Below are 22,792 nucleotides of genomic sequence, written 5' to 3'. Positions count from 1 at the left end.
CTTCTATATGCTGAAGAAGACTCTCAGAATACTGGAGGCCTTGCTCTTGTCAAGCTAAGGTTGTTTCTCCCTCTAGCAAAGCATTAACGATCAGACAGTCGGACACTACATCAAACACTAATGATGTATTATATGTCGGCTAATTGAACATAATAAAATAAATAAAAACTTAAAAAAAAAAAAAAAAAGACAGTCGGGAGTTTTCTGGAGGAATGTCACACATATCCCACCCAGGAGTCTGGGAGGTGGGGGGTGGTTAGGGGGTTGTCAGCTGGTGCTTTGTCTTCAGCTTGCCTCTGCTCCCTCCGCACCGGAGCGTCCCCACCGCACTCCTCCATCATGGGCCACACAGGCCAGAATGTGCAGGGCCCTGAAAATGCCACCCCAGAGCCCCTAGCACGTATGTCACCTGGCATCCTTTGTGCATTCGGAAGCAGGACACCAATTCCTGTTGTTTCTCTCTGCCTCCCTCTTTCTCTCACTTGCTTTCCCTTTCTTTAATTCTGCAGCAACAATTCTGTGGAACACTATCACCAGGGGCTATTAAAGCAATGGCCAAGACACGTATCTTTGCTCAGAAAACTAAACTATGTGAGAACTGCATAGTTTGTTAATGAGCCAAGTGAAAACTGGAAATTGTATAGCGTGTCAATTCAGAAGAGATTTTCTGCCGCATGAGAACGATGATAAATAAAGATCCCTTTAGGTTCTACATTTAAATCTTTCTTGTTTCTCCTCCTTAGCCAGAAGATATTGGACAAGCACCAATAGTAAATGCCCCAGAAGGTGGAAAAGTTGACTTGGAAGCCTTTAGCCATTTTACAAAAATCATCACACCAGCAATTACCAGAGTGGTGGATTTTGCCAAAAAGTTGCCTATGTTTTGTGAGGTGAGGACACTGTTTTTCCTTCTACGTTATTTTTCATTATAGTTCCAACAATTTCCAGGAATGTGGAGTACGATTTATAATTTAATATTAATTAGTAGGGATTTCGTCATATGAAAGCAATGTTGATACAGAATGAAAACGCACTGTTTCACTCTTATTCCCCTGCCTTCTCTATTCAGTCATTCATTAGCTCGTCCACGTGAGGCTGAAGATCCTGTCTGTCTGTCCACCGGCTCCAGGCATAGGGAAATATGACAGCAGTAACTTCTGTTCATTCGGCACTTATGGTGTCCCGGTTACCATGCTCAACGCCGCCCACATTAAATCCAATCCTTATAATAGATTTGCAGGATAGCTTTAATTAAGCCCATTTTATAGATGGGGAAAACTAAGATCGAAGAGATTGTTTTTTATCCGAACACGGGGCCATGGCTTCAGTCTAAGTCAATATGCTTTCCATTACATATCCTAGCAAAACAGTTGTGTGGTTGTTTCCTCCTCAAAAATAAGGATACCCCTCACAGAGCAAGGATCTTAACTCTGTAGCTCTCCTCTCTTTTCCTACAAGGTCACACTTTCTTGCCCCGTCTTCATGGTACCTGAAGAGCTCACCCACCTGAGCTCATAGGCTTTCCCTTTGGGACACCTCATCCCTCTTCCCTAACTTTAGCAGTCCTACTATGTGGTACCTGGAAGCATGGGCTCTGCAGTCAGCCGGATGGGCAGGAATCCTACATAAGTTATTTGGTGTCTTCAAATCTTGGTTATTTCATCTTTAAAATGGAAATCATAATAGTATTTGCCTCTTAGAGCTATTGTAGGTTTAAATGGGACAATATATGTCAAGTGCTTGGATAGTGCCTGGGGCCTAAGTTTATCCATAAATTCCAGCTGTTAAGGCTTCTGTTTTATCCATTACATTACCATCCTGCCTCTAACCTTCCTTTTTTGAATCAAGTGGAGAATTTTGCCCTTTGAAATGAAAAGCCATCAGGTGCCACTCTATTGCTCTTCCCACCTCCAAGGGAACTCGGAAAGATATCAAGTACACAGGTCCACATACTGCTGTGAGCCTCTTACGTCAGCTACCCGAGTGAGAAGCGAATCTAGCCTCACCTAGAAAGCCTGGAATGATTCCATCGGGCCTTGGCCTTCCAGCTCATTTGTGTCTTTGGGTTTGCGATAACGGGAGCCCAGGTGGATTCTGAGAGACCCCAGACACTGACCCCAGAAACATTACCAGCACTTCTCATTGCCTGGTTTGAGCCTCCACAAAAGCCCTATCCAGAAGGACAGAGCAGTGGGCTTCAGGATGCAGGTGTCTGACGCCCGGACCTAGCTGAGAGTGTGTGCCTCACTCTTGCCCCCGCTCCACTGTGGTGGGGGCCAGGGTAAGTGATGTGCTGGCTGGCAGCAGCCCTGCAGTACCCCACTCGCATGAGCCACTCATACCCCACCCCCAGAAGAGCTGGTGAGTCCTGGAGAAGGAATTTTGACATATCTGTATTTGGTGTGGAGCTTCCCATTTTTTTAACCATCTTTTTTAACTATCATTTATTAAAGTCTGGAAGGTTATTAAAAATAATATATATTCAAGGGTGGCTCAGTCGGTTGGGTCTGCCTTCCGCTCAGGTCATGATCCCAGGGTTCTGGGATCAGAGCCCCACATCGGGCTCCCTGCTCAGCGAGGAGCCTGCTTCTCCCTCTCCCCTCTGCCCCTCCCCCAGCTCATGCTCACTCACACTCTCTCTCTCAAATGAACAAAATCTTTAAAAAAATTTTTAAAAATAACATATTCAAGATATTGATTCACAGTAACACGACCTAAAGATAAGTTACTGACATTTGGGAGCCCACTTTAGTCTTTTTCAATTATGTGTGTGTATACATATATGTATATATACACATACACACACTTATATGAAATGTGAAACATATTAATATAATTTATACCATAATGTACATACTGCTTATGAAACTACTTTTTAAACTTTTTGTTAAAGAGTAAAAGGCACGTATCATAAAGGTGCAGCTCAATGAATTTTCACATACTCAACACACCCATGTAATAAACACTGAGGTAAAGAAACATTACCAGCACTCTGTTGTACCAGACTTTTTACCCTCAACAGTGGAACACACATCATTTAAAGGTTCTTTCACAAATAAGTTTTAGTGACCACATACTATTCTAAAGAATAAATCTACGTAATTTAGGTTAACTGCTTTGACTAGACCTTCAGTTCATTTCCCATTTTTCACTAATATAAACTGTACAGTGAGCATCCTGGTGCCTATGCCCTGCTCACAACACTATTTCTTAAGGGCAAATCATAAAAGTAGAATTTAAGGACCAAGGTATATATACCTTTTAAGGCTTCTGAGATGTGTTGCCAAATTGCTCTCAAGAAGGGTGCACACTCTCACAGCTGTGCCAAGGGTGCTGGTTTCCTCTGACTCTGGGTGTCATCTTTCTCTGTCGTTCACTGGGTTGAGTTTGTTTTCCTGGACCTTTCTTGGTCCTCTCTCTCTGTCTCTGAGCTGTGTCCCTTGTCCCCATCCCTGGTGTCTGAAGAGAAACTCTATTGAGGACACTACCCCTACAACTCGAGCTAGCCTATCAGTCATGTCTTCCCCCTTTGAATACCCATCAAAATTGTTTCTTAGAAAACATAAAGCTCATGTAAACCAACCACAGAGAGATATTTCGGTTAAAGAAGAAAGAAAAGAAACTATCTCCACCACCAGTAATGAACACACCACGCACTTAGAGCCATGGCAAGGATGAAGGGTCAACATGGAACTTTTCGAGCATGGGCTATGGCCAGCTTCTGTCTTCGCGTTTCCCTCAGAAGTTTAATGCTGCTTCAAAGTCGTGATTCTATCTCTTTCAACCCTGATTTGTGTAGTCTCCAAATTACAAAAAGGCTACTTTTACAGCAGAGATACGTATGTTTCCAGTGTTTGTGGCCCCCTGAGGACCTTTAGTCTTTTTCACTCTCATTAGAACCCCAAGGAGGGAAACGAACTGTGTAGGCACCTGAGCTGCCTCTGGAGTGGGCTGGAGATCCCAGGTGGTCTCGAGAGCCAGAGCTTACCTGCCAGAGGCATTTGGGAGCACGTGCTGTTCAAATTGTGCTCACAGTAATTTTCTGCTAAGACCCATGCCAACCCCCCAGCAAGGTTGGTGGACACCCTGGGCTTTGAAGGATCTAAAATCACTGACAGAACTGCCAAAAAACACACATCAAGAACCACTTCGGGAGTGCAGGGCACTCTTTGCCAATCAACCTGAACAATATTCTCCTGAGGAGACAGAAGAGTCTGTGGGAGTGTCCCTGCACCTCTGCCCGTCAGGCCCTTCTTGCAATGGTCTCACAGTGAAAGTATTGTGGCAGGTGACCAAGATCATTTACCCACATGTTGAAATAAATCTCATTTGGCCTAGTTGCTGGTGATCCTTGACAAATAGTTATTCAGCTTTTATTTCTATCTGAACCAATCAACAATAAGTTTTAAAAAGAAATCCTCTACTTCAACTACAATCAGACTTGGCTACAAGCCAGAGCCTGCCCAAGTTTGCATTCTTTGTGACAGATTAAAAAATAAATAAATAAATGGTTTGATCTGATCAGTAATTTCTCTTTGCTATTCTATGCCAATGGTTCTCAAGAGTGGGGTCCCTGAAACAAAGGCAGGAGCATCCCCTGGGAACCTGGAGAATGCAGAAACTCAGAGGGTGGGACCAGCAATGTGTTTAACAAGCCCTCAGGTACCCTGATGAGGCCAAATATTTCCCTGTTCCTGTAGGTGTTAAAGCCAGCCTCCACCTACTTGGGTCAATTCTCCATCTTACTGGTGGAAGACCTATCCAAGCTCAGGGTTTCCCATTTCCTATGATGGTCTTGGGCCAGAAATCCCAGGGTATAGTCAAGGAATACAAATTAGAACCTAAATAAAAGCAAATCACAGGGATTTTTTTCTTTAATGAGTGGAAGGAGAAAATTCCTATGTATATATTCCAGAACCAAATATGAAATGACTTCTATTCTGTAGAAAAAGCTAAGTAATTTGAAATTAAATGGTAAGGTGGCTAGGTTGAGTTAGCGAAAAATATGTAATACCCAGCATTTTAAATGTAATTCAGTAATATTACCTTCAGTTTTACATAACAACCAAAATTGAACTAGTCGAGTGTTGCCAAGAGAACTGCCCCAAAAGAATTTGTACCTGATTTCATAACAAGATAACAATTATGTGTAATTTATATATTCATTGTTTATGGAAACTTAGTCATATCCTAAGTACTTAAAAAGAGTGTGTTCTCTTCTCTTTGCATTGGATTCTGAAAGATCTAGCTTCAAATCCTAGCCTTACTCACAAAACCCTCATGTGACCCCTTAGCATGTTACTCAACCTCTCAGTGCCTGGATTTCCACTTCTGTAAATGAAATTGGAATTAGAATATTTACTTCACTGTATTGCTGTGAAGATTACATAAATCTTAGCATGATGCCCAATGCTAAAAAATATCCATTAACTAATGACCTTTCCAACTATTTTGATAATGGCTTTTAATTAAACATTCTCTCCCACCAGAAAGTAAAACTCTGATTTTTTTTGTTATTTTGCTAACAAAGTTGCTTTTTTTTAAAGTTTATTATAAATGTTATCACATTATCACAAATCCTAATTAACAAGGCAACCAAATATACTTAAAACAAGATTACAGTACCGGCAGAGAAATCCAGTGTGTGGAGTAATTCCGGTGCCTGAGGTACTGAGAACATAACCCTAAGAGCCAGGAGGTCTGAATTCTAGTCTCACCTCTGCCTCTAACTCACTGGGTGACCTTAGGCAAAGCTTTTACATCCCTGGGCCTCGGGGACAACATGCCTCTCTAAGCAACCTTCTCCTTCTGTGCCTTTTGAGAGACCCAAGGAGCAAACTTGCTTCAAAAAACAAAGAGAAGCAGAATTGCCAACTGTTGACTAGTAGAACTAGGAGAAATGTAGGTAAGCTTAACATAAACCGTGTTCTCAAGCAGTGATTAGTTGGTGTTATGATACAAACTCCCAGAGTAAGGGATTATTAGCGCAATCTCACACAGGATTGCAACCCCAGTTGGAGATTTATACCCATCATAAAAGAAAGGCAAAGTACTGACATTAAAATTGGTGACCAACTTGGAGTATGAAAAATGGCTGTTGAAAGTCTGCAGCCAAGTCGGAAGGGAAAAGCCATAGGCTCAAAGAGTGTAGCACCATGTTGATTGCAGGATGTGGTCCCTGTTGCTATTAAGATACTGCATGTTATTCCTCACTGATAGCTGTGCAATTGTTCTTGCTGATGTGAGCTGGTTTTTTTCAGCTGCCATGTGAAGACCAGATAATCCTCCTCAAAGGCTGCTGCATGGAGATCATGTCCCTTCGCGCTGCAGTGCGCTATGACCCAGAAAGTGAGACTTTAACCTTGAATGGGGAAATGGCAGTGACACGGGGACAGCTGAAGAATGGGGGTCTTGGGGTGGTGTCAGACGCCATTTTTGACCTGGGCATGTCGCTGTCTTCTTTCAACTTGGATGACACTGAAGTAGCTCTCCTTCAGGCTGTCCTGCTAATGTCTTCAGGTAAGTGCTCCCAGACTCATTACTGTGTGACAAAAGAGCTTTTGTGCGTCTCGTGCTAATTCAAATCACTTGAAGAGTTCCTCGTCCCCCACCTCCCCTTTAGCTTCAGAATCATAGTTCACTCGCTTTCAGCAAGCAATTGGGGGTTTGCCAATGAACTGGGAACTGAAGGGGAGTGTCTGGTATCTGATGCTTGCTGCAGTCTCCCAGTGTAGTAGGAAGGATCCAAAGGAGCCATTTTAAAGACTCTATGAAATGGTCCACCTTCAATGGACACTACCCAGCCTGACATAGTCGGCCAACCCCGCCCCCTTCTGGTTTTATGTACACAAGATATGGGTATGAGTGACGACACCACTCTGTGTTAAGTTCTGGTTGAGGAAATCATGAGTGAAAGCTAAAATTTGTTTATGGCTTAACTACAACTTAATTTTCAGCTATTTATTGCTACATAGCACACCACCCCAAAATTTAGTGGCTTAAAGCATCCTAAGATGGCGGGGGTTGCCATTCCTCTAGATGGGAGGAATGACAAAGAGTGTGCAGCCATCTTTAACTTACCCCAAGCTCATTATCAGGGCTCCCGACTCCTTCAGTGAAGAGTAGATAATAATACTGACACTTTTCAGAGGGCATGTCATAATAAATAAGAAATGCAAAATACGTCAAACCCTTTAAGGAAAGCTAGTCTTTAAATAGAGGGCAGTGGGTGGCCAGGCGGTTGGGCATCCTACTCTTGGTTTCGGCTCAGGTCATAATCTCAGGGTCCTGGGTTCAAGCCCCACGTGGGGCTCCCTGCTCAGTGGGAAGTCTGCTTGTCTCCTTCTCCCTCTCCCCCAACTTGTGCTGTCTCTCTCTCAAATAAATAAATAAATCTTTAAATAAAAAATAAATAGAAAGTAGTTTCAGGGGCCTCCTGTGCCTTTTTGGAGCACAGTCCATTTAGCTGTGCCTCAGTGCTTGTCCCTCTGCACTATAGCTGTCTGCTTAACTTAGCCACCTCTCCCTCTGGACTGTTTCGTTTCTGAGGACAGAAATATGTCTAATTGTACACCTACTGCTTAGGCCAGTGTTTAGTAGAATTTGAAAAAAAGTTTATTGGCTAAATGACTAAACAGATGGATAAATTATCAGTCACAAGTACAGTAAGAATCCTTTATAAAGTTCATGCGCTCTGGTTCACTCAGTAGAATTCCTTTTTTTTTTTAAGCTCATCTTGAAATGTATTTGCTACAGAACATTTAGGTATGGAAGATTTTTTTTTTTAATTCTTTTTATTATGAAAAATCTCAAACCTAAACATAAGTAGGTAGAATAGCATAAGGAACCCTGTTGTAGGCTGTGGCGGACAAGATGTAGGGCACCCCCCATGTTGCCCACCTTCTGATGTTTACACCCCTGTACAACTCCCTCCCACTGAGTGTGTGCAGAACCTGTGACTTGCTTCAATAGAATATGATGAACTCAATGTCACCCCCATGTGATGAGGTTATATTATGTTATATAAGATTCCCTCTTGCTAATAGACTTGCTCCAGAGACTCTCCTTGCGGGCTGGCTGAAGTAAGCAGCCATGTTGGGAAAACTCACATGACAGAGACCTGCATGTGGCCTCCTGGAGCTGAGGGTGGTCTCTAGTCAACAGCCAGTGAGAAACTGAGGTCCTCAGTCCCTCAGGAGAATTATTCTTAAAGAAATAAAATGGGTAACTTAGCTAAGGACTCACTATGTGACCTTGAGTCAACCCCTTATCTTCTCTGGGTTTCAGTGTCTTTTAAAATAAAGAAATTGAACTAAGTGGGAATTATATTCCTGGAGGGGGGGATTCAAGGTAATTTTTAGCTGAAATTGTAGCGGTACAAAGACAATTTTAAATAACATTGAACCATATAGTGAGAAAGCTATTTCTCTTAGAGTTTTCTTTCTGCTTATATCTCCTTCTAAATAAGGCAAGGAGAGAGATTCATTTTGGTGCCAGTCTGTCCTGAACGCTTCTCTAAACTCACTGACCTCCCTTTTTAACAGACAGAGCGGGTCTTTGGGGCAGTCTTTGGCAAGAATCTTCAGCTAAAGTTTAATAAAGGTTTTTGTCACGCACCCATTTTGGTGGTTACCTTCTATGTATGGCAAATGGATTTTTATTTACTGAATAATAAAATGTTTCCTCTGTAGTGGGTTAATTTTAGCAGATTGTTAAGCAAATAATCTCAGTAAGGTAAATAAAAGGAGTATGTGGAGAAGGCAAAAGTTGTGAATATGATACCAAACTCTATCAAGCAGTTAACTGGATGATTCTTCCCCATCCTGATTCTGATGCCGCTGTCACCACCTGACAGCCACGTGACATACTTAAAACCTTTTAAAAATCTTCTCCACCCTAATGACCTGGGCATTTTTCATTAATACTGCCAGAACCAGAAAAATATTACAAGACGCTTTACATTGGCACATGATAGCTCCATATCAGTGCCCCTTGGCTCCAGCCCTTCTCAGGGCTGTCCTCTAAGCCCATTGTTCTGTGTGGCATTAGTTACACAGTATCTTAGGCCTCTTTCTTCAAAGCCTTTTCCAGGAGCTGGTACCACTAAGTTCTTTGGTCCTGCAGTGATGAGCGGAGAGCTAAAACGGAAATGATCCGAAGGAGTTGTCTTTGAGAAATTCTGTCTTAAGGAGTTAAAAACTGTCTTTGACCTTTAAAATACTTCTTCATAAACATGCTTAGTACCATGTGAACATGATCAAAATGTCCTTTCATTTTCTCTGTGTCATTTATATGACCACCTTATCTTTACATCTCATCAAAGGACAGAATTTTGAGACCAGGTTATTTTTTTTTTCCCTTTGAAGGAATACATCCAGAGCAGTGTTATGTTGATTTTCTATTTGGATTAAAAGGAAAAGGATCCTGTGGAGAATTTTTCTGGCACACTCAAAGAAAGAGAGAAGAGAAGGGGGAGGGCGGGAGAGGAAATGAGGAGATCCACAGAGCAGCAGCATCAAACACAAAGGAAAACACAACATAAAAATGCACAAATGACAATTCAAGCCAAATAGGGAATGCCAAAAGCCCATATATTTTGTTTAAACTCAGAAGAGGGAATTGAGACATTAGTGCTGAGCCTTCTTTATAGATTAAGCAGAACCCTGTTTTGATTTTTACTAATACAGATCCTTCAATAACTGGACACTTAAAGTGTGAACTTACTTGACCAGAGCCACAAAGAGCAAATAAATGGAGGAGTACTTGGGGGGTGGGGGAGGTGGTTGGGCTCCCTGGAGCTATATGAGGAATCCAGCCAGGTTTATAAATTATTATTTTTTTATTTTTTTATTGAGGTATAATTGACATATAACATTGTTTTAGTTTCAGATGTACAACATAATGATAAGATATTCATATATATTGCAAAATGATCACCACAATAAGTCTAGATAACATCTGTCCCCATATATAGTTACAAAATTTTTTTCTTGTGATGAAGACTTTCCAGATCTACTCTCTTAGTAACTTTCAAATATGCAATAGAGTATCATTAACTATAGTCACCATACCATACATTTCCAAGACTTATTTATGTTATGACTAGAAGTTTGTTTGTACCTTGAGACCCCCCCCCTTCATTCATTAAGCCCACCCCAGCCTATAGCCTCTGGCAACCACCAATCTGTTCTCTGTTTCTATGAGCTTGGTTTTGTTTGTTTATTTCTTTGTTTTTAGATTTCACGTATAAGTGAGATGATAGAGTATTTCTCTTTCTCTGACTTATTTTCCTTAGTATAATGTTCTCAAGGTCCATCAATGTTGTTGTAAATGGCAAGACTTCATTCATTTTTTATAGCTGACTAGTATTCCATTGTATGTGTATACCACATCTTCTTTATCTATTTGTCCATGGATGGCCAGTTAGGTTGTTTCCATATCTTGGCTATTGTATATAATGCTACAATGAACATGGGGTTCATATATCTTTTCAAGTTAGTGTTTTGTTTTCTTTGGATAAATAGTAGTGGAATTAACTGATCATATGGTAATTCTATTTTTAATTTTTTGAGGAACCTCCATAGTGTTTTCCATTATGGCTGCACCAATTTGGATTCCCAGCAATAGTGCACAAGGGTTCCCTTTTCTCCACATCCTTACCAACACTTATTATCTCTTGTCTTTTTGATAAACAGACATTCTAACAGGTGTGAAGTGATATCTCATGGTGGTTTTCATTTGCATTTCCCTGATGATTGGTGATGTTGAACATCTTTACATGTGCCTGTTGGCCATCTGTATGTCTTCTTTGGAAAATGTCTCTTCAGATCCTCTGCCCAGTTTTTAATCAATTGTGGGTTTTCTTACTATTGAGTTGTAGAAGTTCTTTTTATATTTTGGATATTAATCCCTTATCATATATATGATTTGCAAATATTTTCTCCCATTCCATAGGTTTCCTTTTCATTTTTTGATGGTTTCCTTTGCTGTATAGAAGCTTTTTTGTTTTATGTAGTAGTCCCACTTTATTTTTGCTTTTGTTGCCTTTGCTTTTGGAATCAGATCCACAAAAATCATCACCAAGACTAATGTGAAGGAGCTTACTACCTCTGTTTTCTTCAAGGAGTTTTATGGTTTTAGGTCTTACATTCAAGTCTTTAATCTGTTTTGAGTTAATTTTTGTGTATGATGTAAGACAGGAGTCTAGTTTCACTCTTTTGCATGTGGCTGGCCAGTCTTCCCATCAGCATTTACTGAAGAGACTGTCCTTTCCTCATTGTTTATTATTGGTTCCTTTGTCATAAATTAACTGACCATATATGCATGAGTGTATTTCTGGGCTATCTATTCTGTTCCGTTGACCTTTGCATCCATTTTTATACCAACACCATACCGTTTTGATTACTATAACTTTGTGATACAGTTTGAAATCAGAGAGCATGATGCCCTTAGCTTTGCTCTTCTTTCTCAAGATTGCTTTGCTTATTCAGGGTCTTTGTGTTTCCATACAAATTTTAGGATTGTCCGACCTATTTCTATGAAAATGCCATTGAAATTTTGATAGGGATTGCATCGAATCTGTAGACTGCTTTCAGTAGGATGGATATTTTAACAATACTAATTCTTCCAATCCATGAGTACAGAATATCTTTCCAATTATTTGTGTCTCCTTCAATTTCTTCTATCAATGTCTTACAGTTTTCAGCATATAGGTTGTTTACTTCCTTGGTTAAATTTATTCCTAGGTATTTTATTCTTTTTGATGGTATAGTAAATGGGATTGTGTTCTTCATTTCTCTTGCTGATAATTCACTATTAGTATGTAGAAACAAGACAGATTTTTGTATATTAATTTTGTATCTTGCAACTTTACTGAATTCATTTATTAATTCCAACAGTTTTTTGGTGAAGTGTTGATTTTCTATATATAATATCATGTCATCTGCAAATAGTAACAGTTTTACTGTCCTTTCCATTTTGGATGCCTTTTATCTTTTTCTTGCCTAATTTCTCTTACTAGAACTTCTAGTACCATGTAGAATAAAGTGTTCAGAATGGGAATCAATATCTTGTTCCTGATCTTAGAGGAAAAGCTCTCAGCTTTTCACCACTGAATATGATGTTAGCTATGGGTTTGTCATATATGCCTTTATTATGTTGAGGTACATTCCCTCTGTACCCACTTTTGTACCCCAAGTGTTTGCAGCCTGGATGTTCCCCATTTAGCCTTCTCATGACATCCCTTTATCATTTTTGTGAAACTGCCTTAAGTCCCCTCCCACATATTTTGGGAAGGCCAGCAGTCCTCCCAAGACTTGGGAAGATTTCTTGGTCATTACACAGTCATGGTCTCCTCTAGCTCCAGCTTCCCACCGTGTTTCTTCCCTTCTCTGCACAGGGTGATACTAGCATGGCTCACATCTTTTCTTTTCATTTTAATTCCCCAAAACACCAACAACAAAAGGCTCTACAGGTAGCAGTTTTATCACATGTATAAGGGATGGGAAGGAGTAGTTCATTACAGCCTGGTAAACAACTAAAATTGGATATTGTGCTTCTTTGTCTTCGTGAGAATTTCTTATTGTCTGACACTCCTCCTTTGGCATTCAGGCTTCCTGCAACATTTCCAGTCTCTTCTCACATCTCCCCTTCTTTGCATGTCCATGCTTGTCTTCCCCTCTCTGCCAGGCAGCCAGGGGAAACTCAAAATCTTCCCCTTATTATGCACAGTATTTCAACTCTCGAGGTGAGACTTCTCTTTCTGTACCCTAAGAGGGAGGCATCGCCACTCCCACCCAAGAAGGTGATTTGTCTAACCTAGATACATTTATCTGAACAAAGCACTGACTCCCTTTATGTAAATTGTGACACTTCCTGAGACCGTGGTCTCTGATGCCCCAGAGTTCATGCTGCATCCATGCTCAATCCTAGGAGTTGATAGGTCCCCAGATCTGCCCAGTTCACACTCAAGGGCTTGAATTGGACAAAGCAGGGCTTCTCCTTTCCACTTTTAAATTAACATTCATCTTGGTTCTTCCCCTCAGACCGCCCAGGGCTTGCCTGCGTTGAAAGAATAGAAAAATACCAAGACAGTTTCCTGCTGGCCTTTGAACACTATATCAATTACCGAAAACATCATGTGACACACTTTTGGCCAAAACTCCTGATGAAGGTGACAGACCTGCGGATGATTGGAGCCTGCCATGCCAGCCGCTTCCTGCACATGAAGGTGGAATGCCCCACGGAACTCTTTCCCCCATTGTTCTTGGAAGTGTTCGAGGATTAGACTGACTGACTTCATTCTCATAATTCCTACAGCACTACTGGGTGTCATTTCATTCCATTGCCTAGATCTTTTTTGTTTGTTTCTTTGTTTCTTCGTGTTGGGAGGGACTGTTTGGGGATAAAGGGAGGTAGTCCTTAGCATAGACATGGATGAAATTGCCCCTTGAATGCGGGTACTTGTAACTATTGCATTTTGTTCTCCAGCCCTTTGATGTGAATGCTTTGAAGGTTTTACAGTTGTGGAGGTGGGGTGGGGACAATCATTAATTCACCAGCACCAAGCCATCACCAGCTCCCATCAGTCCCTGGTCAGAGACTCAAGCAAGCAAAATGGCGTGGAAGAAGACTAACGAAGCCTTAAAACCAAGATAATATGGTCATCTTGATCCAGTCCTGATTTTTGCAGGGCTCAAATTAGCATGGTGCAGACCACCTTTGGTTAGATGTGGCTTTCAGCTTTCTAGGGAAAGGTCTGAATTGATTTTTATCTACTCAAGAGCATGCTGTTTTTCAGCACTCTTCATTCTCTCCTGGCAACATAACTTGGAATGTATAGGAATATTTGTTCCTGAAAAATCAGCTGTGCTTTCACTCTGATTTTTATAATCCTATGATTTCATCCAAGTTATACAAGGGTGTGACTGAAAGATGTGCAGGTATCTGACTGACTGAGGCCAATGAGGGAAACAATTTTCCTCAGCAAGCCCAAAGAAATTAGAAAGCTTCACTAATGTCAGTGACTCAACAGTTTCCAAAAATCCACACGGTGTTACCTCAGAGTAGGAAGGCTACTTTACAGTTTAGGCTCAGAGAAAATTTCCACCAAAATCAAACCAATTTACAGAGTGTTGTCACTTTTCAATGACATCTGATCTATCATCTCCCAAACTCCTGAAGTTATTTAATCCTGATTACATCTTTGCTGAGCTGACAACAGATTTCCCTACGGATTAAATCTTCTAATCAAGGAGAGAAAACAAGCTGAAATTTGAGTCTTGTTCTAGAGGAATTCTGAGGAGAGATAAGTGTGGTGCATTCTGAGTTGAACGAAGTGCAGTGTTCTGAGAGTCTCTTCATGTGCTGATGGTTCCCTTTGGTCTTAGATCCTCAAGCTCTTTGCTCTACAAACAACTGATTCCTAGTCCCCTTTTCCCTCTGATTCTCAGGCTTGACTATCACTGAACAAAGCCTGGTCTGGCCACTGACCCTCCCTGTCCCTCCTAGAGCGTTGCCCTGACAGATATTTCACAGAAGATACCTGCAGACCATGTACACAAACCCTCACCTTCCCTGCCTAACCCGCCTCCCTGATGACAAACACTGCAGTAGGTTGTGCCCAGAAAACCCATGGTGACCCCTAATCATTTCAGAAAAATGGGCAAAGAATGTACCCATGCAACTGAATGTATCTTGTTCTTCACTGGCATAGTAGACATGAACTATTCCTTTACCTGCCTTGAACTGCCTTATCCTGGAAATATTGGGGAAAATAAGCCATATCAGTGAGATTTAACTAAAAGCAAAGGAATGCAAGTCACTATGAAAACCAAGTGGACTAATTCTTTTTTAACTAGCCTAGAAATCAGGGTGCCTGAGTTCTAGTTTGTACTCTGTCAAATGGTGGATTTGTGACCTTGTTGGTTTTCTCACCTGGGAGAAAGTCATGAACCTTAAAATCTTTCCCATCCTTAATATTGTACTAGTTTCAGGGGGAGAAATCTGTTTCTTTTTGATGGTTTCTTTCATATTCAAATTTCTAGCTTTATTAAACAGAAATTATGGCCCTCAACAGTTAGGGAAAGCATACTTGGTGTTGAGTCAAAACAAGAATTTGATACACTATTCATCAGCTATGTAGAGAAAGGCAGGATGGCCTTGGAAAAAGGAGAGGAACAGCACTGAAAAACTTAAGTGTGACTGGGAAGAATCTGGAAGGAAAAAGATATGTTTAATGCACAAAATGATTATACTGGCTTCTAAGGAAGAGGAAACAATATCGCTATGGAACTAGCTAAGCAAAGAAAGGAAGTAGGGGAAGAGATTAAAATTATAAACATGAAGTTCATGGGCAGATTACCTGCTTTGGCTTTATCTACAGTCTGTTTTGTTTTGTTTTCTCTAAGGCAGCCTCTAGCCAGTCTCCTGAAGTCCTTGCTTTGTTAGCAACTGAGCTCTCTCTGTTGACTCTCCTTAAAGAAGTACTCTTTGAAACATAATGCTGAATTACTTTCTACACTCCAGGGTAACTCTGAGAAGCTCTGCGGGTGAGGGGCAAGTTTTCTCTCAGAAGGGAATGAGAGGAACGCAAGCAGGAGGGGTACGGGAGGGTTCACAGACCCGTTAGGCATCAAGCCTTCCCTGGGAAAGTTTCCTCAATTTGTTTGACAGTTTCTGGAGTATATGAGACACACCCAGATTCAAATATAAGTACAGAGCCTGATCTAAGGCTAAATCTGAATGCTCTGGGGATTAACCATGACTGGGCAGTGGCCAAATGCTACAGTACATCTACAGTAATCCAGCCAGCCCCAAGTAAATTTATGTTTGATCCTCGGTTCCTTAAATGACTGCCTTAAACAGGCAAACTGTGGATCTAAAACCCTTGTTGTAGGCTGAATACTTTATGCTGAGCAGGACACTCCTTAAAGTACTTCAGTTTGAAAGGAAAGGCTGTAAAGACTCAAAGGATCGTGACCCTGGGGTCAAAATGATTCATTTCTTCTGTAACCGGTTGAGGTACTTAGTGCATCTCAAGACTCCATCTCATAAAACTCAATCAGGAGGGATTTACCCTGGATTTTTTTTTTAAACATTTTTTCTTATATTGTCCGGGCTTTCAGATCAAGTGTGGACCTGACTGAAACCCCTCACAGAGGGGAGACATCCCAGTACAGGAGAACACACCTGTACAACTGGGATTCTTATTTATAAATCCCTTCATGTTCGGGGATGAGTGGTGTGTGTGTGTGTGTGTATGTGTGCGCGCGCGCACGCGTGTGTGTGTTTGTAATCCTCAAGTGTACTTTGCTCTTCAATTTAGATGTGCAGTATTTCCAGAAATAGTGAAAAAAGTAAGATCTTTTCTTCTTTATGATTCTGCTCAAAACACCACGTGCTGCCTCAGAGCTTTTTCTAGTCAAATGAGCCTCGGTCCTCAATGACGTGCTTGCCGTGTTGATGCCTCAGCCCAGTGATACCCCTCTCACCTGTGCCCCAGGTGACACCTCTTCCATCTGCAGTGCGGTCTTCGGTCATCGGAATGGACCACCAGGCTCGGCTCTGCTCCAGCAACGCCATTCTCATTGTTCTTCTGTGGACAGGTGCCCAAGTCTTGGCGCCTCCACAACACTAAGCCCGCGACAGACTCAGCCTCCACGGAACTGCTGAGAACCCTCAAAGCATGTCATTGTCAGTGATCCATTTTTATTCTATGGAACTCTAACCTATTTGTGTCATATTGACCTTTTGATGCATGAGTCATAAATTATGAAATCGGTCTTATGGTTTTTGAAATGTAGCCAGCATTTGTAAGGCTAAACCTTTTTCACAAACTGAATTTAAGTGAATAACCAAGTCGCAGTTCCTCTCCCAAAGGAGAATGCTTACAGACATTTGAATCTCTTTGCCCTTTCCAACAGCTATGGCATCAGGTTCTAAAATAAGCTTGTAATTTTTCCTGTTATTTTAATAATATGGAAATATTAGCATAGTGTTTCTTTTGATAGTGATAGACTATAATCCATATTTAAATTTTATAGAGAAGAAATTTTATTGTACTGTGATGTAGATATTTATTATCCAGGTAAGGATTTGCCCGGTGTGTATTTTTTACAATTGAAACATTTTACTTTAATCTTTAAAAAAAAAAATACATTAAAAACAGACACAAAAAAAAAAACAGACTGGGGGGAGAAAAGGTTTGGCCTTATCACAGAATTTTTACTGTGCTGTATAAATGTTTGCAAATGCAAAAAGTATGCATTTCTAGTGTGTTTCCACATTAATTAATGCCGCCTTCAAGAGCAATATTGTGCAGGTAAAACGCTGTTTGTGGCTTTCTTTTGCACAGTTAAAGCTGACCCACCTTATGCACAAGACAATCAAATATAAATCTGTCCTCCTCAGGATGCAGACAATACTCATGTAAATTATGGAGCACAATGTAAGACAAAAGAAGACACTTTATTTAATTACACAGGTATGGTTGCTATAAAAGATGTAAGGGCATGAATGAGCTGACATTACACCACTTCTTTGTTTTGGTTCTTCCTAATTAACTTGGCATTTTTCATTTGATTATAGAGCCAAGTTAGTTCTCTATGCTTTCCCCAGAAAAAACACGTTTCTCATCCCCCCATAATGTCTTCATGCCCTGAGAATCAGAAAAATACTACAGAATAGGAAAAGATTTACAGTCATTGGAAGATATGTGTTTTGCAAACAGTGTTAAGTGATATTGCTAAGTTGGTAATATTTTTTTCAGCCTAAAACTCTGTTAAAATCTGTGATCAAAATGTTTTAAACTATCCAAAAAGAAAATTTGTATATTTGGGAAAAATGAATTTTTACATAGCTTTTGTATGCAGATATTAAATTGTAATTATGAATATAGTGGGCGTAGATAAACTCATAAGCTTCAATTCTAAAAAAGAAAAAAAGAAAAAGCTTATAACCGACATACTTGCCTGTCTCTTTCTTTAAATATTATTTTCTAAATAAGCACAGGATTGCCTGCTCTTCTCACCTCAGCTACTTCCAAAGGGAGGGAAACAGGGATATAAGGGCATTTATTTCATAAGCATCTACTAGAATAAACAAATTTCCTTAGGAGGAAGGCACAGAGGTAGGGGGGAGAAGTAAAAGGCTGATGGGGGACTACCTTTTCAAAAGGGGCCACAGAGATGGGGTAGGGAGGTAAGATTTAAATTTTCACAGCTCAAGGACCATTTGCCTTCTCCCAAAATATTATTAATGGAATTATACTCATCTCGGCTATCACTCTATCCCCATTACCCTGAACACAATTAGGACTCTCTGTGATGAGTAACAAAAAGCTAAATCAAACTGGCTTATGCATAAAGGGAATTTATTTACTGTAATATCTGAAAATTTCAGGCTTCAGGCATGGCTGGATCTGAGTGCTCAATCAATATTGGTCAGGAGATAGCCCTTTTCATGTCTCTGTGTAGATTTTCCTCTGTAGAAACATCTTTCATGTAGACTTCATGCTTACATAGCCTTTTAACTTATGGTGGCCCCCCATTACCTCCAAGATTAGTCATAAAGCTCCAAACCAACCGAAAGAGTGCTTCTTTTCCCCAGTAGTTCCAGTAAAAATCCTGGGCTTAATCCTCATTGGTCCAAATCCAGTCACATGCCCATTCCTGAGCCAATCACTGTACTGAGGAGGACATATATGCTAATTAGTTTAATCCTCTGAAATCCTGGAACTGGTGGGGTGTGGCAAGATAATCAGTCCTATCTAAACTATGGACTGACAGTTGGGTCAGGGATGATTCCTCAAAGAAAATTCTATGTCTTGCTACTATAAAAAGTGAGGAGGAACAGTGAGCAAGCAAAAGCAACAAAAATGTCCACACCAATAGCTAAGACTGAGAGTACGTCCATTTTTAGTAAGGCAACAGAGTCTCCTTAACACAGAGGAAGCTCAGCACAATTTGACCAGGACACGAACCAAATAAACACTTTCCAAAAGAAGTGTGTGATTATATCCTACTTGGCTCACAAAGGAGGCCAGTACAGGTCAGATGGAGCAAGCATTTATTATTTCCCTGGGCTAGATCAGTTCAGAGTACTATTTCCTGAGTCCTCTTGCTCTCTATTCAAATCACTATAAATAGCTTTTCTATTTGTCTCTTTTCTACATTATGTACCTTTCTTTTCTTAAAAGATTTTATTTATTTATTTGAGAGAGAATGAGAACATGAGCAGGGGGAGGGGCAGAAGGAGAGGGAGAAGCAGGTTCCCCACTCAGTGGGGAGCCTGACGTGGGGCTCAATCCCAGGACCCTGGGAACATGACCTGAGGCCTAACCAGCTGAGCCCCCCCAGGTGCCCCATTATGTACCTTTCAACTTCATCCTAATGAACACATTTTCCTTCCTCAAGAAATTACTTTATTCCTTTTGTTTTAGAGAGGTTTTTTTACATATATATTCCAGCTAGGTACAGTTCTTGCCCCCCTTTTCTTAAGATTTATTTATTTATTTGCCAGAAAGAGAGAGTTCTTAACCCCTTTACACAAGAAAAGCTAACCCAAAATTAATGTGATATCTAATAGTTTGATTTGGGCTATGGAGCTGGTGTTATGTCACAAACCTGGAGAATTCCAATAATCTAGAATGAAGAAAAGACAGGGAACAGAGTTGCTTTTCTTCCCCACTGCAAGATGACAAATCATCCTGGCTTCAAATTTAGCTACTCAGGGCACGTTAGCTTTGTAAATAAATGGAATTGTCACTGGGTTAATGTACACAAGATCTGACACATTAAATGCAATTTGTTTGTTCAGACCAAAACCAAAGTAGTAAAACTACGGAAATATTGAGTGTTATGGATACCCTTTGAATGTGTATCTCTGAGGATCCATGGGCTACCTGACAAAAATGCTCTATGTCTTGAAAGAGAGAATCCATTTACACATATACTGATGAATCATAAATGAAGTCTATATTGGTAAAAGGAGAAGAAAGTTGTGCTAGCCCGGTTCCCCAGAAAACAGAGCTTATGTGCTACAGATCAATTAGGGAATGTAGCCCCAAGGGAAACAAGAGCGGAGGAGAAAGAGCATGAGGCAGGGTAGGAAAAAGAGTAAATACAGGGGTGCGTTGCTGTGCTGGTCACACCAAGAGCAACAGAGAACTCAGTCATGCAAGACTAGTTTCTAAAGGGCCAGATCAGTGTAGTTCATCTGAAAGTGGGGAAATAAGAATTTATCTACCAGTGCTTATCTCTCATTCTCAAAACTAGGGCTGACTCCCCTGTCCATCTATGTCATACATGCTTGGCCACAGAGCAGTCCTGTGGTCTCACACTTCAGGAGCAAAAGCAGTCCCCCAGGTGGGGAAAGTCAGTGTCCACTCCCACAGCTGGGCAGAGCCCATCTAGACAGGGTGGTGGACCAAATGGGCTGTAACAACTCATCCTGGCCCTGGAAAGATAAATGGAGCTTAGAGGATCTGCAATGATCTGACACAGGAGTTCCTCCAGCCAACAAGATCTTGAGATTATCTGGAGAAAGAGCATAGTCTTTCAAGTTCCAAAGAAAATCATGAAGCTCAACCAATGAACCAAACCTATATTTCACTGTATCATCAATTATGTGTATTTAGGGGCGCCTGGGTGGCTCAGTCGGTTAAGCCGCTGCCTTCGGCTCAGGTCATGATCCCCAGGTCCTGGGATCGAGGCCCACGTCTGGCTCCCTGCTCAGGGGAGAGCCTGTTTTTCCCTCTCTCTCTGCCTGCCACTCTGCCTACTTGTGCTCTCTCTCTGTCTCTCTTGTCAAATAAATAAATAAAATCTTTAAAAAAAAATAAAAAAAAAATTATGTGTATTTAGGGGCTTTTAATTTAATACAAACTGGTCATGTAAATTGATTGTCCACTTGGCTATATTTTCTTGCAATAATCGAAAAACTATTATAGACTGTTCTTTTCATTATACTTATGTTTTTCTTACAGGTGGTTCATTTCAAGGGCAAATTTTCTTCTACATAAATACCTAGCTGAAAATCTTATAGAAACCAATGGATTTTTAAATTTTTTTTCATATACAACTTCACTCTGGTACAAACATTTGTGGAAACAATGCCTACGAAAAATGAAATCAGATGAAGTTGCAATGAATACTCTTCTTTTTTAAGACAGACTGATAATATCCCCTTTATTTTCTTTTAACTTTCTTGCAAATAGCACAAATTGCAATGAGGGAGGCAGATGCATATAGAGTAAACCCTACAGTTAGGGAATTTGAAAATTCTTGTGCCCACAAATCCCAATGGATACAGAGATTTGAAAAGCACTTGTCAGTTTTACCCTGAGTCCTAGAAAGATACTGCAATCTTATTTGTTGCAGATATGCAATTTCTCTGAATTCTAAGGGTTTTTTTTAAAGATTTCATTTACTTATTTGACAGAGAGAGACACAGCGAGAGAGGGAACACAAGCAGGGGTAGGGGGAGAGGGAGAAGCAGTCTTCCCATAGAGCAGGGAGCCCGATGTGTGGCTCAATCCCAGGACCCTTGATCTCAGACGCTTAACGACTGAGCCACCCAAGCGCCCCGAATTCTAAGGATTTTATGAATTTTTCTTTGAGCATGTTTAGCCTTGAGCAGAGCTTTTAGAATTTCTTTTCCACTCCCTAAAATGAAAGCCAAATAGAATCTTTGTAACAATTTATTATATCAAAAGATACAGAACCCAAGGCCACTAAGGATCATTCATTGGTAAGTAAGCTTCTTTGTGAGAATCCAACCGAACATTTCAGAAAATTCACTTTTATTTTCTCCAGCACTTTGACAAAAGTACCACTCCTCAGTTACTTGTCACTCAATAGTCCCAGCAGCCATCCCAAAGGATGTACCAGTTAGTGCTGTCTTCCAGACTTCCTCACTGTCACACCGCAGCATATAATAATGGCCCACCTCGTTGCGAACATGTACTCTGTGCCAGGAATCATACTAGGCCCTCTATATTACTTCTAATCCTCAAAACAAACCCGTAAAGTAAGTAGGTGTTAGTATCTTCATTTCACAATGGGGAAATGGATGCTCGGCATGAATAAGCAACTTCTCCAACATCAAACAGTTGACAAGTGTTAGAGCACAGAAGGCTCCAAGGTCCATGTTCTTTTTACAACCTGCACTAATAAGACAGCACAAAGCTTTAGGCTCTGAAGAAAGAGAAAAAGCAACTCTCCTCTGGAAATGTTTAGCATCCCCCTCCCAAAAAGGCTCACCTGCCCTAATGCAAAAAGACATGTGCATTCTAAAGGAAGGCTACCACTTCACCTCTCATTAGGTTGTACCTATTGTAAAACCACTTGTCTGTGTTGCAATATTAAAGAATAATTTCTCTTTGCAAGACCTATATATAACCTAGATCGCTTATTGATGTGTCAGTCTAACAAGAGGACATTTTTGTTTTGCTAAAGATTTTGGGGTGTGAGTAGTTAAGTTTGGGGAGAGCCAAATTGCTTTGCATAATGGAAGGAAAAGAATTTACAGCAATGGAGGTTGGGGGAGGGAGGATGGGGAAAGGACAAGGAACCAAGATGACAGAAGCACTTAAGATTCAAGATGTGACACCATGCTATAACTCCCTCAGCTTCAGATAATGAACGGAAAACTGGCAAATGTACAGTACAGGTGGATTTCTTGTGGAAACAAATGAAAAGGGACACCAACATATCATGTTAATATGAGCAGGAGAGCCCCAAAGCAAAGGGGATCTTGATAATATGTTTATTCCAGAATTCATAAAATTCTGAAG

At 40.7% G+C, this 22,792-nt stretch overlaps 1 protein-coding gene and 1 long non-coding RNA gene across 17 annotated transcripts in view; one reads left to right on the top strand and one right to left on the bottom strand.

The window, feature by feature from the left end:
* THRB (thyroid hormone receptor beta) overlaps window positions 1-17,955 on the top strand; it is a 371,178-nt gene extending 353,223 nt beyond the window's left edge. For all 16 annotated transcript variants that reach the window (XM_073900899.1, XM_073900893.1, XM_073900904.1 and 13 more), the window contains 3 exons: window positions 744-890; window positions 6,261-6,519; window positions 13,044-17,955. In XM_073900899.1, the coding sequence (XP_073757000.1) occupies window positions 744-890; window positions 6,261-6,519; window positions 13,044-13,285 (648 nt within the window). In that variant the 3' untranslated portion in view covers window positions 13,286-17,955. The remainder of the gene's footprint in view (window positions 1-743; window positions 891-6,260; window positions 6,520-13,043) is intronic.
* LOC141374180 (uncharacterized) overlaps window positions 1-22,792 on the bottom strand; it is a 58,086-nt gene that overhangs the window by 19,796 nt on the left and 15,498 nt on the right. The gene's annotated exons all lie outside the window — the stretch shown is intronic.

The sequence above is a fragment of the Callorhinus ursinus genome, unplaced genomic scaffold (assembly GCF_003265705.2).
Source record: "Callorhinus ursinus isolate GAN/ISIS: 27379988/994484 unplaced genomic scaffold, GSC_fseal_2.0 scaffold1, whole genome shotgun sequence".
In the NCBI taxonomy this organism is placed as follows: domain Eukaryota; kingdom Metazoa; phylum Chordata; class Mammalia; order Carnivora; family Otariidae; genus Callorhinus; species Callorhinus ursinus.
The sequence above is the reverse complement of the archived record's forward strand: the minus strand, read 5'-3'. Positions and strand labels throughout refer to the sequence as shown.